At 34.0% G+C, this 14,541-nt stretch overlaps 1 protein-coding gene across 1 annotated transcript in view; it reads right to left on the reverse strand.

Annotated features, from left to right (window-relative positions):
* LOC127073435 (protein ENHANCED DISEASE RESISTANCE 2) overlaps positions 1 to 6,584 on the reverse strand; it is a 35,675-nt gene extending 29,091 nt beyond the window's left edge. The window contains exons 1-8 of the mRNA XM_051014583.1: positions 6,145 to 6,584; positions 5,481 to 5,555; positions 5,238 to 5,291; positions 3,442 to 3,507; positions 3,132 to 3,190; positions 2,633 to 2,709; positions 2,230 to 2,346; positions 1,552 to 1,586 (exon numbers count right to left, since the gene is read on the reverse strand). Of these exons, the coding sequence (XP_050870540.1) occupies positions 1,552 to 1,586; positions 2,230 to 2,346; positions 2,633 to 2,709; positions 3,132 to 3,190; positions 3,442 to 3,507; positions 5,238 to 5,291; positions 5,481 to 5,555; positions 6,145 to 6,366 (705 nt within the window). The 5' untranslated portion in view covers positions 6,367 to 6,584. The remainder of the gene's footprint in view (positions 1 to 1,551; positions 1,587 to 2,229; positions 2,347 to 2,632; positions 2,710 to 3,131; positions 3,191 to 3,441; positions 3,508 to 5,237; positions 5,292 to 5,480; positions 5,556 to 6,144) is intronic.
* Positions 6,585 to 14,541: the final 7,957 nt, after the last annotated feature.

The following is a 14,541-nucleotide window of genomic DNA, read 5'->3' on the forward strand; positions in this document are numbered from 1 at the left end:
AAATAAAAATCTTCCGGTTTAATTAGAAAGGGCTTCACTGGCAAGAAGAAATGCTGGAGTTTCTAAAACCCAACCAATTACAGTAGAAATGAATATAATGAATACTTGAGGGGGAACAGCTGATATGTCTTAACCCCTGAACCAGAAGCTCATTCCTTTAAAGTCTTTTAGCAACATATAACTATAACGTGAGTTTGATCAGGAAACCTGTTTGATTTACTATAAATGGCTATTGACCCTGACATGCCGGTAATTAGCCATCTATGTTATAACTTCGAATGATAGTTGTTGAAACAATACACTGATGCACCAGAATAAATCTTTTTTTCAGAACTTATGCTGTTCAAGTTTCACAAACAAAATATTGACAGAGAGAAATAAGTAGTGGGTAATAAAAGAATCAGCAATAAGACAACTATTATACTCTTATAACTCCTGTTAAAATGACAGACACAAGTGGAAAGCTGACGAGTTTTCAAGATATGTTTTAAAAAATATTTAAATACAATTATCATGTATTTATTTAAAATAATATAATCCTTCAATTAATTAAAGAATATTCTTGCTATTAGAAATTACATATAAACACAGGTTATATAAATAATTATTTAGAGTCCTGTCAAAGACGGATATATATATATATATATATATATATATATATTATCCATCAATTTTTGTACTTGCTATAGATATATTATTTGAATAATTGTTTAGGCCGTTCAAAATTATTGTGAATTTTTTAGTTTGAAAATCAATTTTAAAACCAAAATATATTCAACTAAAATATAGTCAAATTAATTTTATGCTTTATTTAAAAAAATCATTAAAATTAAAAAAAAAATTGTTTCATTTGTTTTTATTTTAACTATAAGATATCATCAAAAAATATTGGAGACAACTACTCTTATTATGAATAATTAATTATATATATAAGAATCAGATAGGCCGACTTACAAGGGTTTATAGCATGACCTATTTAAGTCTGACCAAATCTCGTCTATTTAATAAAAGATTAGACTTAGACTTTTTTAAAAGTATATTTAGTTAAATAGGTTATGATTAAGCTATTAAAAAAGCATATGACGTCTTATAGATTCGTCTATATATGCATATTTATAGTAAAATATGTTAAATGGTATATAAAAGACCTTGTAGTCTATTGAAAAAAAAAGTAAAATAGACTATTTGAAAGTTTTAATGTGAAACAGACTTTTAAATAAACTCTAAGATCATGCCAAACTTTTGAAAAGGTTAAGTCAGATATAAAAAAGCTTATAATAAATCACATGTCAGACTCAAACCTTAAAAATTTATGTAGTCTAAGCTCAAATTTATTAAGGTTGTCCCTGACCTACCCTATTCCCAATTTTATTATATAGATAGATAGATAAATAATTTTGTTGATAATTAAATTGAAAAATTATTAAATATCTTCTAAAGATAAATCTCATAATATATATTCTTTTGAAAAATATTATTCTACAAATTCATGAATTAATATTATGCCCCCACAATTTAAAAATCTTGGCCCCGTCCCTGCTTTATACATACCTTGAGATCAGAAACATCCTCAAAAATTCTAATTCCTGAAACCACAAACAAAAAGTATCTAGAAGGATAAGGATAATATCCAACAATTGTTTTTTTATATCAAAACTAATATGAACAAGAACTACGAGTAGGAAAAAAGAAAAAGCATCATTGTGTGTGTTAAAAGAGTCTAACAACCAAATCATGCAGCAAAAAGACAAATCATATACAACTACTCAAGCATCCATGTCCCAAGTAAAATAATGATTTTCTTCCTTTGTAGAGTTTCTTTTAATTTTCTTTTCTCTTTCCAGATAAATGCAATTTTTCTGCAAGGAAAACAGAAAAGAAAAGAGCAAAAGAGATGGGAAAATACCCTCCAAAGTTTTTCCCATTGATTGTTTGATTACTCGGAGAATACTATTATTAGTTCAGTGTACCGACCTTTACATCATCCTCTATTAAGACCATGTAGTTGAAGTAATCATGATAAATTAAATGCCCTTTAATTACACATTTGCATTCTCAACTTAGACTAACTAAAAAAAGAGTCTTTATAATAGTTTCTGGATGCCTTTAAATTAAAATATTTTATCAGTATTAAGAAATCACTAAAAAGGAAAGGGGTATTACAGCAATAAACTGCCACTGGCTAGTATTAGGCTACAAAATAGTGTATGTTTATGACAAGAAAAATACCAGCCACGGTAAGAACACATTTCCATTGATGTGCTTCAACTGTGTCTCCATTATCCCCTTCAAACCCGTCTGCCCTACCAGCCAACTTTGATGATTGCCGTAACAGTGTCTCTGGGCCTTTCAGAAAGATAGAGCAAGAGTAAGTTTAGAGAAACACATCCAAGAGTTTAAAAAGATAATGCAGCAACTCCAGAAAATAGCAATCAGAAAAGAAACCTGGGATTCCTTACATAAATATAAATAACATAGAATCAGAACCACATTTTCACAACTATCATTCCATAATTTCAGACCATATTGACTAAGACGCATTGTGGAACACATTATTCAATATATAAATTATAAATAAAAAATGCCTCAAAGGCAATCCATGATGAATATCATTGATCAAACAATTTTTTACCTTGGCCAATTCTTATTAGCTTCTTTAATCCATGGGCATACCGCCTCACTCTAGGCCGATGTCCTTCAAGATTGATCCTTCCAAAACATAAAGAGCAATGACATGTCAATTTATGATAAACCATCTAATAAAAGGACAACCTAAAAGGCAGAACACCTAATAATGCACCCAACAACTATTCAGGTATTCTGTTAAGCATAACTCACAAGTCACAAATATATTAATCTGAACAAAGATATATAATTGTAAGCAATATTCCTTGAAATTATTTAAAGTTATCGTTGTTCATGAATTTCATAAGGAAAAAATAAAGGGAAAAAAGAAGAAAAGGACAGACAATATGAGGGGCCAAAAGCATTGCAATTCCCTGCTAACATGTATGATACAAAAACCATTATTAATCATTTACCAATTACCATTGTTAATAAGACCATTTAACTAATACTATTATATCGCATATTAGCGTGATGCATTAAAGATTGAAGGAAACAAAGCATACTCGGCCTCCATGTTTAGTATGTCTCTAGCACTACCACCTTGGGACAATTCATACTCAGCCTGAAACGAGCATATATCCAATAAATTAAATTCATACGGAAATTATGGTAAATACCTTATAGTTTCATGACATCCCAATTCTTTACACAAATGGAAAAGCTATAAAAAAAATTGAAACAGGGGAACTTCAATTCAAACCCCCTTCCCCCAGAAATAGACTTCCAATCTCAATCAGGCTAGGAAGGTAGCAATTACCAACACCAATAACAAATGCAGCACAAGCATGCCTTCCTCTAGTTATTTTATCATACCTGTTGCTTGGCATGATCAAATGCTTCTATCCATCCCCGGGCCTCCCCAGCTGTTGCACAAGCAATCTTGATGAATATGAACAAGAAAAATAGTTAATTATATGCTGAAAAATAAGAAAAGAACTATAAAACCAATGGCAATGGGGGTTTATTAAATTCTAAAAAATCAGCTTCCAACATAGACAGAAAGATGCAGATACATTTGTGTGTTAGAACGATTGTTCAATCAAGAAACTGTATCAAACCATTAAACGGGAAAATTCAAGGGCAAGTTTATATTATAAATTTTAAATCTAGGAACTTAGTTAACCATCTTGATGGCACTCCCGCAGCAAGGGTGGTAATAAATTTGAGGGCCAGTTTATGTTATCAATTTTAATCTCTCTGATAACATCAAGGAATAGTTAAAAATAAGGAACTCTAGTTGTAAGTTTTACTTAGAAGGAAAAACAACAACTTGAAGTGGTTATTCACCAAAGTTTTATGTTGCACTTAAATTGGCTTAAGGAAACACTCTTGAGCGGCTATTGTTTCTTCGTAAGTACTAACTTTATCGACATTTCTTGTTTTGGAACTGTCCATAAATTTTATATTATGCTGTGGAATTTGGCACATCCTTTTTAGCAAGACCATGTGTTAAAAAACCTTAACACAAGCATTGACTTGGCTTTGCCACAAGGTGTTTTCAATGATTTCTGATCCCTGCAACTGTATGTAAAGTTCACCTACATGGGTCTCAGTCGACAAGGTGAGACTCATTATGGTGTTTGCACTTAGAGCATGCAGGGATGTTAACAAATCACAACACAGGCATTTAACCTGAAAATGCAACGGGATAAGTATTGTAAAACAGTCTTAGTTAAAAAATCTTATTATGCACATAAAGCTTTGGAAGGGTGCAGTTAGGATGGAAATAGGCTAGGCCGAGTTAGGCTTTGCAATACCCAAATCTGGCCTAACCAAAAAATTCAAGGCCCGAGTCTCTTCAAAGCCGAATTCTAGCCTATTACCTATCATAAGCTTATTTTTGAAAGTCTGATATGGCTTGTAAGTTTACTTAAAAGCCTATTTCATACTAATGTCTTCAAATGAGTAATATGACATATGTTTAACTAGTCTAACGGGCTAATAGGTCAATGAGATTAAGTTATATTTTGAGATTTAACATGATATTTAGAGAGTATGACTCTATATGACAACCTATTTCAATTCTATTTTATAATAACACATATAAACATGTAAAAAATTAATGTAAGATAATATGCTTAACCTAATGAAAATGTTTTTGGCAAAAAAAAAAGATTAAATTGATTATTGCAAAATACGAAATCTAATTTAATAAGATCAGTTATAAAAGTAAACTATTGATATTTACTTAAGTAGGCTGGCCTTGTGGCCTGCCTTTTTTAGCTAAATAGCCTTTTTAAAAAGCCTTGGCCATATTTATTTTCTCAAAATAAAGATATGACCTGGCTTAGACCTGAAATAGGCAAGGGGTGTAGGGCCCCTATCAGTCAGTCAGGCTTGTTTCCACCCCTAGGTTCGGTGTTTTTTTCTAAACAAAAGTTGAAAGAAACCTCGTGTTTTCTTAAAATGATTATCATGACTTGGCAGCTACTTTTACAATAGCCCCTTATGCTTTGGTTTTATATGTACTAGAGTGAAACAAGTTACAAGATGATCAATGTTGAATTCTTCCAAACTGTTTTACCTGTTAAAAAGCATGTTGCATGGCAATATGCTTTCAATCACTATAAAATATTACTCGATTAAAAGAACTCAAAACTATAACTTACTTCTCCCTTTCTGGCCTCATCTAATCGATTGTAAAACCGTAAAACATAAAGATCCTGGGGAAGAAAACAAAAAAATATATACTTAGCTTCCATCAAAAATATAAATTAAATGAAACAGGTACACTCAAATCACAATATTGTTATGACTTTAACCACAAACAGAATATTCTGTTTCCATCAAAACCAACATACAATCAATTTAATTTAGTAGTAACCACATAGATTATTAAGCAATAACTTTACCCCATCATTGACCTTTCGGCGACCTAGCTCCTCCACCATTAGTGTGGGTCCTACAACCCCTTTCCTAATAGGTTTCTGCACATAGGAAAATTTTAACAGTAAGCATTCAACTGTAATGAAAAAAACAGATAATTAAAAAACAAAAACAGACAACTAACTAACAAGTGAAGTGGAACTACTACAAATTTACAACCCGCATTTAAAAGATTATTATTGAAACTAACAAGTATGTCTGTTCAATTATTATCAAAGGCACGTATCTGTCGTGTCCAGTGGCCATGTAAGGTGAGAAATTCACTCTAAATATTAAAGTGAGTAACACCAAAACCATCTATAAACAAATCAAAAGTAGTTATTATATGGACATGTATTAAAAATTACAGTTGATTCAACTCCTAGATTTTCTCATTTTACAAACTATTCACTTTTGAATAGCCAAATCCAGTAGCTAAATAGTGCTAGTAACTGAAACCGAGACATGTTTTCAGCATAAAATAGTACTACAATTAGGAAGTAAATCACAAAATTAAACACTAAACACCGCAGTAATTAGCATTTAATCGTGACCTAACTCGGAACACTCTTCGGAATTAGTAATTACTACCTCGGTGTTAATTAACAGTATGCAATAATAAAGTAGTGTAAAGAAAGAGAAGAAACCTACAATGGCGTGGTTTTCATGAGGATCACGCTTGTACATAGAAACATACTTTCCCCTAATGAAAAGGAATCGGAGATGACAATACTCACGACCAATGGAATTCACTCCCAGGTGATAAACCCAACCGAAAAACTCGAAAATTCCTCTATCTTTATCTTCGCTTCCACCTCGCTCCGATCCTCCGCTACCTGATTTGTTCAGCTCCGAAGCTGTTGCGTCGTCCATCGCACGACGCAGCTAAGTCTTAATCAGTTATTCCTGTGCCTTCTGCAGCTACTGCTTGCTCTTGTGAAACGTGAAATGTGAAAATACCTTCCAACAATGAATTGAATAATGATTGATTCAAACTTGTCCTTTTTTTTTCTTTTTTTTTTTCATTGATTATTGCCTTTACTTTGTGGGGACCCACTTTAGGTAGAGGATAGTGAGGTCCGACTGGTTTAGGTTGAGCTGATGGTCAAAGGGGTTGTTAAATGTCATTAGGCGATGCTAACACGTTAGTATGTTGCACTTGCACTAATTCATTACATTACATGTGGGAGCTTGCAACCTAGAAAAGTTTTGTTTTTATGCTTATTTTGTCTTTTTTTGGTATTGTCTTCACTTTTAAAAATGTATTAAATTGTTTTCAAATTATTAAGAAGTTTGAATTTGGTGTTTAGTGGCAAATGAAATTGTTTGCGAGGTTAGAAGAAGTGGATTTTGAAAAGGCATATGATTTAGTGGATTAGAATTTCTTATTTTGAGTGATGGAAAAAATGAAAGCATATGATTTAGTGGATTAGAATTTCTTATTTTGAGTGATGGAAAAAATTGGAGTTTCATGAGAAATTGAGGAATTGAATTTCATAATGTTTACCATCTGCATTAGTGTCGGTGATAGTTAATGGAATCCTTATTAGAGAGCTCAAGATGGATCGTTGGCTCGGACAAGGAGATCCTCTCTCTTCTTTCTTATATTTAATGGTAGTAGAAGGATTTAATTTATTGATGAAAAAAGTTGTTGAATCTATAAAGTTTATGGGATATAGATATGAGGTGGGAGATGTTGCTTTTCACATCTCTAATATACATACGACACCGTAATTATGAGTGAAAAATGGGGGATCTACTTTCTATCGATAAAGGAGATTTTGCTTCTTTTTGAAGCAATGGCTGAATTGAAAGTAAATTTACGAAAGAGTTTGATTATTGGGATAAGTGTCCCCCAATATTGGATTATAGATGCAATATTTGTTCTAAAATTCAAAATAGATTTTTTGCCCCTAAATTATCTTGGTCTCCCAATTGGGACAAAATCAAGTCGAAAAGATACTTGGAATCGGGTAATTAAGCCAATAAAATTGAGATTAAACAAATGGAAAACAAACATTTTTTCATTGGTGGCCGAATTGTAATCCTAAAATTAGTCTCTATGCGATCCTGGTTTACTTTGTCTTCTTTTCAAGGCTCTGACAAGTATCGTCTCTAAATTATAATCTATCTTTAATCATCTTTTTATGGAGGGAGGGTGAGGAAACGAGAAAAGGTAGTTGGGTGAAATGGGAAAAGGTATGTGGGTCGATTGTGTTGGTGCAAAGGTAGAATAAAAGATGAATATTCTATTAAGAATGACGGCTACAAAAAGGATTAAAAGTTACAATGATTGACACCCTATTTATAAGCCTCTAACAAACTTAAATATGAATCAAATCTAATATTTAAATCTAATATCTAACAAACTTAAATATGAATCAAATCTAATATTTAAATCTAATATCTAACAAACTTAAATATGAATTAAATCTAATAATTAAATCTAATACCATCCCTTAATTCATATTCCATCAAAACTTGTAACACCAATTCCATCCCTTAATCTGAGAAATTGATCAGTCTTGATAGCTTTCGTCAGAACATCTGCCAACTGCTTCTGAGTGCTGCAGTGTACAACTTCTAACACTCCCCTCTGAACTTGATGTCTCAGAAAATGATACTTGGTCTCAATGTGCTTGCTTCTCCCATGCAACACTGGGTTTCTGGCAAGATTGTTTGCAGACTTGTTGTCAATCATCAGCTTCAGAGGTTTGTTTACTTTAATCTTCAGATCCTGCAATAGATTCAGAATCCACACAGCTTGGCATGCAGTAACAGCAATCTTACAATTCTTCAGATCAAATCTCTTCAGAAGTTCTAATTCATACTTGAGCTGATGCAAAATAATACCTTTCTCAGAGTATCTGAACTCCATCCCTAGAAAGTATGTCATTTTGCCTAGATCAGTCATTTCGAATTCATTCATCAGAACTTTCTTGAACTTGGCTATCTCTTGTTCAGAACTTCCAGTCTTGTTTCTCTCTATAGCATCAAGTTCTTCTTTCATGGCCTTCAGCCAGAGCTTCTGCTTAAGAGCCTCTTCTGTACTTATGGGTTCAGAGTCTACTAACATGGCACACTGAATAACTTCTCCTTCAGAGTCTACTTCAGTGTCTTTCAGCATGTCAAATTCTGCATATCTTCTGGGGATGTTTCTGATTCTTTGTGGTCTCTGAACTTGTTCAGAGTCTTGAGCTTCAGAGTTTCTAGCTTCAGATGGTTGACTTCCTCCAGAGCTTTGACCATCTTCAGGGTCTGGCATATTTCCAGAGTCTGAATTGCCACCAGAATCTGGATTACCATCAGAGTCTGGGTCATCAGAGTCTGGATCATCAGAGTCACCTTCATCTTCTGAGTCTTCTCCAGAGTCAGAATCACTATCAGAATCAGAATCAATATCAGAGTTTACTCCAGCCTCAGAAATTCTGAACTCTGACCTTTCTTCAGAGGTTCTAACATCAGAGTCAGATTGAGACTTATCCCAATTCCAAACTTCTGATTCCTTCACAATCACATCTCTGCTGAATTCAATTTTATTGGTTTCTGGACAATAGAGCTTGTATGCACCTGTACTGTGGTACCCTATCAGAATCATCACTTTGCTTTTATCATCCAGCTTCTGTCTTCTGGCTTCTGGAACATGTTTATAGCAAACAGAACCAAACACCTTCAGATGACTAACACTTTGCTTATCTCCAGTCCACTTCTGTATTGGAACTATTTCCTTCAACTTCTTCGTAGGACATCGGTTGAGTACATACGTTGCGGTGGCAACAGCTTCTCCCCAGAGCTTCTGAGGAAGCTTCTTCTCCTTTAGCATGCTTCTCACCATATCAAGCAAAGTGCGGTTTCTTCTTTCAGCAAGACCATTGTGTTGAGGGGTATAAGGAGCAGTAACCTCATGCTCAATTCCATTCTCCTCACAGAACTTCTGGAACTCTTTGGAGTTATACTCACCTCCACCGTCAGTTCTAAGAATCTTCAACTTCTGACCACTTTGATTCTCAGCCTTCATTCTGAACTTCTTGAATTCATCAAACACCTCGTGTTTGAACTTAATAAGGGATACCCATGTCATTCTTGTGAATTCATCAACAAATAACACAAAGTATTTATTCCCTCCCATCGATGCTACTGGAAATGGACCACACACATCAGAATGTACAACTCCCAAGGCATGTTTTGCTCTTGGAGCAGTTTCTGACGCAAATGGCAATCGTGGTTGTTTTCCTTCCATGCAAACTTTGCATGACTTTTCAGGCTTCTTAATTGCAGGAATTCCATGTACCAACTTCTTTGAATTCAGATGTTTTAAACTTCTGAAATTCAAATGACCAAATCTTCTGTGCCACAGCTCACTCTCCTTCTCAGCACTTGTTGCACTAAGACATTCTGAGTCTGCAGTTCTGACATTCACCTTGAATGTTCTATTCCTTCCCTGTTCTGACTCCATAATCAACTTCTGATTGCAGTCATACAACTTCAGAAGATTGTCTTTCATGGTAACTGAAAAACCTTTCTCAATTAATTGTCCCACACTCATCAGATTGCTTCTGATGCCAGGTACATACCACACGTTCTGAATCAATGCTGTTTTCCCATTGTTCAGAATCACTCTGACATTTCCCATACCTTCTGCATTAAGATATTTGTCATCAGCACATCTGATCTTTGTCCTCTTTTCAGAGTCAAAGTCAACCAGCCATTTCTTGTTTCCAGTAAGATGATTTGAACAGCCAGTGTCCATATACCACCAGTCTATCAGATCCATATCATTAGATTCAGAGGCCATCAATAGCACAGATTCGTCATCAGAACTTCTGACTATATTTGCTTCTTCTGATTTTCTCTCCTTGTTTGACCAACAGTCTCTAGCAAAGTGACCAAACTTCTTACAACAGTAACATTGGATCTTCTTCTTGTCATACTTCTCTTTTCCCTTCTGAGCATTCTTTTGTCTATCAGAGGTTGAGCTTTCTGACTTCTGACCACCATCAGATCTTCTCCTGGCTTCTGACTGCTTCTGATACCTCCTATCAGAAGTTGCTTTCAGAGCCTGCTGCTCTACTTCCCTTTCAGAAGTTCTCTCAGTCAAACGCAACTCTTGCGCTTCTAGACTGCTCTGCAGCTCTTCAATTCTCATGGTGCTCAGATCTTTGGAATGTTCTATTGCTACCACAATGTAATCAAATTGAGAGGTAAGGGATCTCAATACCTTCTCCATGATTGTTTCTTCAGAAAGAGTTTCTCCACACGCTTTCATCTCATTAGTGATCAGAATCACTCTGGAGATGTATTCAGAAACTTTCTCATTATTCTTCATGTTGAGATTCTCATATTGCTTTCTCAAGGACTGAAGCTTCACCTTCTTCACTGATGCGTCACCACCATAACATCTAACCAGTATGTCCCACGCAGCCTTTGCTGTCGTTGAATCTGCAATCTTCTCAAACACATGTACATCAACACATTGATGAATGAAGAACAATGCTTTCTGATCCTTCTTCCTTACTTCCTTCTGCGTGTTTTTCTGTTCATCCGTCGCATCTGCTGCTACCGGAACATAACCATCAGTGACAAGATCTAGAACATCTTGAGCACCGAACAGTACACGCATTTGGATCATCCAACGATTCCAGTTTTTACCGTCAAATACTGGAAGTTTGGTGTTCATGTTGCCGTTTCCGTTCATCTTTCTACCTTGCACAATACACTCAGATTTCTCACACAGTGTTTCCCAACCCACAGAATTAAAATTCTGATCAGATTTTGTTCAAGATTCAACACGAATCTAAGAATCAAAATCAAACACACAAGACCTCACGTTCACTCGTGTTTCCCGTGTTTCCCAATGAATCTGAACCGGAGCTCTAGATACCAATTGTTGGTGCAAAGGTAGAATAAAAGATGAATATTCTATTAAGAATGACGGCTACAAAAAGGATTAAAAGTTACAATGATTGACACCCTATTTATAAGCCTCTAACAAACTTAAATATGAATCAAATCTAATATTTAAATCTAATATCTAACAAACTTAAATATGAATCAAATCTAATATTTAAATCTAATATCTAACAAACTTAAATATGAATTAAATCTAATAATTAAATCTAATAGATTGAAGAATGGGGGTTGAATAATTTTTGTGATTTACTATAATTTCAAAAGTTGTTATAAGATATTATAAACGTGTTGCAAAAAAATATAGTCTTTTAAATTTCCAAGAATAAACCATTAACAAACCAACACATTGACCATTGACCTATTGAACCATTGGTTGTTGATCGAGTCAAGTTGTCACTTCTGTTGATAGTTCAGCACTTTGTTTTTTATCATTGAATGAGTGTTATTTTTATCAAAGTCAATTGCGTCAAAAAAAAAATTATCCTCCTTATAATTTGAGTTTTTTAGTCACACATCCACAAATCACTACCTTGACTCAAAATAGATATTGACGTCAATTTAACCATTAATTGCATTATTGCTCTATCCAAGTTGAATAATTATTCAATAAATTTGTTCAAGTACAAGTTATTGGGTTGAATATGGGAGTAGGATGGTCTAGAAGATGGGGTTGAATAAACCTCCCTCGATTAAAATTGTTTCAAAAAAAATTCAAAAATCAGAGTTTTAAAATTGCGCAGGAGCAAAAGTTTTTTAAAGATGTGTTATGGACTAATTACACGATTTACTCACCGAATAAAAAATACAATGAAAATTAGAATGATGAAGTTACTGAAGAACAGTGTGTCAATTAATCAAATTTAATTCACAACGAGATGTTTGAACAAAATTTTATTAATTGTTGTCGGGGACCAATTATGTATAATATCGAATTATCGTTTGATCACCGTATATACCAGGGCTTTATTTTTCTATTTATTTTTACTGTATTTGTTTGTTGTGGTTCTCGTTGCTTTTGTATGCGAAGAACTCGTTATGTTGGAAATCTAGTTGAGCCTGTAGACAAAATCGAGTGTTTCTTACTCGAAAGATGCTGAAATCTTATATTGCGAGCTATGACTGATCCGGTTGATACTAAGCTTCTCAAAGATTATGTGATTCCCACCGAAGAGGAGTCACATTGTAGTATTGTCCATCTGCCGATTCCAACCAATAATTTTGAATTAAAACATTCTTTTATTGGTATGGTGCAACAAAATCAATTTTCTGATTTACCTAAAAATCATAATCTTCATCTTTCTATATTTGTTGATAATTGGTACTATTAAGGCTAATGGCGTTGACCAAAATGCTATCTCTCAATGTTTCGGCTATAAGGAGATTGCGAAACATGCATCAAGAAGAAACTACTCAAACTGATCAAGAGGACAATCAAGTGGAAATGATGAAGGATTTTACCAACCACAAATGTATAACCAACAACGGAAAATGCAAGGTCAACGGGCTTCATGGTTTCAAAGAAGAATGGAAGCTCATGTAGTGGGGGTTACAGGATAGATAATAGAAGTTTCACTCACTTTGTATGTTGAACCTCCGAGATTCGATCTTGTGTTCAGAGAATTCTATAATCAGCAAGAAGACCACATGTTGACTCAAAGCTTAAGAGCCCAATTTGCAACAATTGAAAAGACGAAGAATTACTTCACGAACCAAGATTACGAGAAAGCAAGGAGGAGAAACCATATGCGGGCATAATGGACTAGGCCGAATATCGACTTCAACAACACAATGAATGATATGTATGATCTTTTCCACAATGATAACATATGAAAAGACATATTTACAAACTTGCACCTTTAACATTGAACAAATGAACCAAAAGAAACTTGATCATTAGGAAAGCAACTTACAACTTAAAGGCAAAGGATGAGAAAAGAACCAAAGGACTTGTACTCAATCTTCAATTACCTCAATTAGTAAGGTTTGAGCCAAAATATTCCATTGTTCACTGTTCTTTCTTATTGAGTGTATCCATGCATTATTGTTTTATCCGATTTGAACTATTTATGATTAAATTTGTCTGGTTTGATTTACGCACACTGAGACAGTTGTTTGTTTATAACTTCGAGCCTTTTTAGCCACCTATAGTAATAGGTATATCAATTGCTAACCACTTTGAGCTTAACTTTTCTTTCAGTGACTTAGCCTTAATTTTTAGCCGTATGACTTGAAAGATCTTATCTTTCCACCCTCTCTTTGAATTTAGATAGAATTCTAGTTCTTAAGTGGTGTGAAAAAGAATAAGTTTGAGGTTGCTCTTGGAAGTGAGCAAAGTTCTAAGTTTGGGGTTGGGGTACTAGAGAAAATTGGTCAAAATTTCCAAAATTGTGAAAAAAGACATTTCTTAAACAAAAATGAAAAGAATGCAAAAGTGCATGATAAGGGCCACAATAGTAAAAACTCCAGTACCATAAAGAAGGAACAAAAGTTTAAACCTACTTTCCCAAAAATTTCCTACCCAAACATAAGCCAAGATACAATCGAAAAAGCTCTCAAAAGTGTGTTTTAATTTCTTTGATAAATTATATTACAACATGATCAAGCTAAGCATAAACTATTATGCATGTTGATTGAGAGATTATCTTATCAATTGAGTGAGTCAAGGTGATATGAGAGACAAGTCGAGTACTCATAAAAGTTTGAGGACGTTTTTCGAATTTGTCGGATAGAAGTTGGAAGCTAGAACGATGGTCGGGTAAAGAAAAAAAATGTATTTGGTGATATTCAATTGTTATTATGCAACTTGTTTTCTGTTGAAATGTGTTGTTGTTGCATGTGAGTTACTTAAGGATAATGAATAATTCAAGTTTGAGGTTGTGATGACATCCCGTCATTGCATGATTTTTTCTGGGTTTTTCTGACGCGTTCTGGTCCATTCTAAAGTTTTTTTTAAGGGGAATTTCTGCATTTTTCAAGGGTTACAAAATCTGGCATGACATATACGACTTTTATAGCATCAGAGGTGATTTGGGGAGAATTTGAAGCCATTTGAGGTCAAACCTTCAAGGGATCTTATATGCAATTCTTCTTAATTGTTTTTGGTATTGTATTCTGAATTATGAGTAGCTAAACTCTTAT

Source organism: Lathyrus oleraceus, chromosome 4 (assembly GCF_024323335.1).
Source record: "Lathyrus oleraceus cultivar Zhongwan6 chromosome 4, CAAS_Psat_ZW6_1.0, whole genome shotgun sequence".
Classification (NCBI taxonomy): domain Eukaryota; kingdom Viridiplantae; phylum Streptophyta; class Magnoliopsida; order Fabales; family Fabaceae; genus Lathyrus; species Lathyrus oleraceus.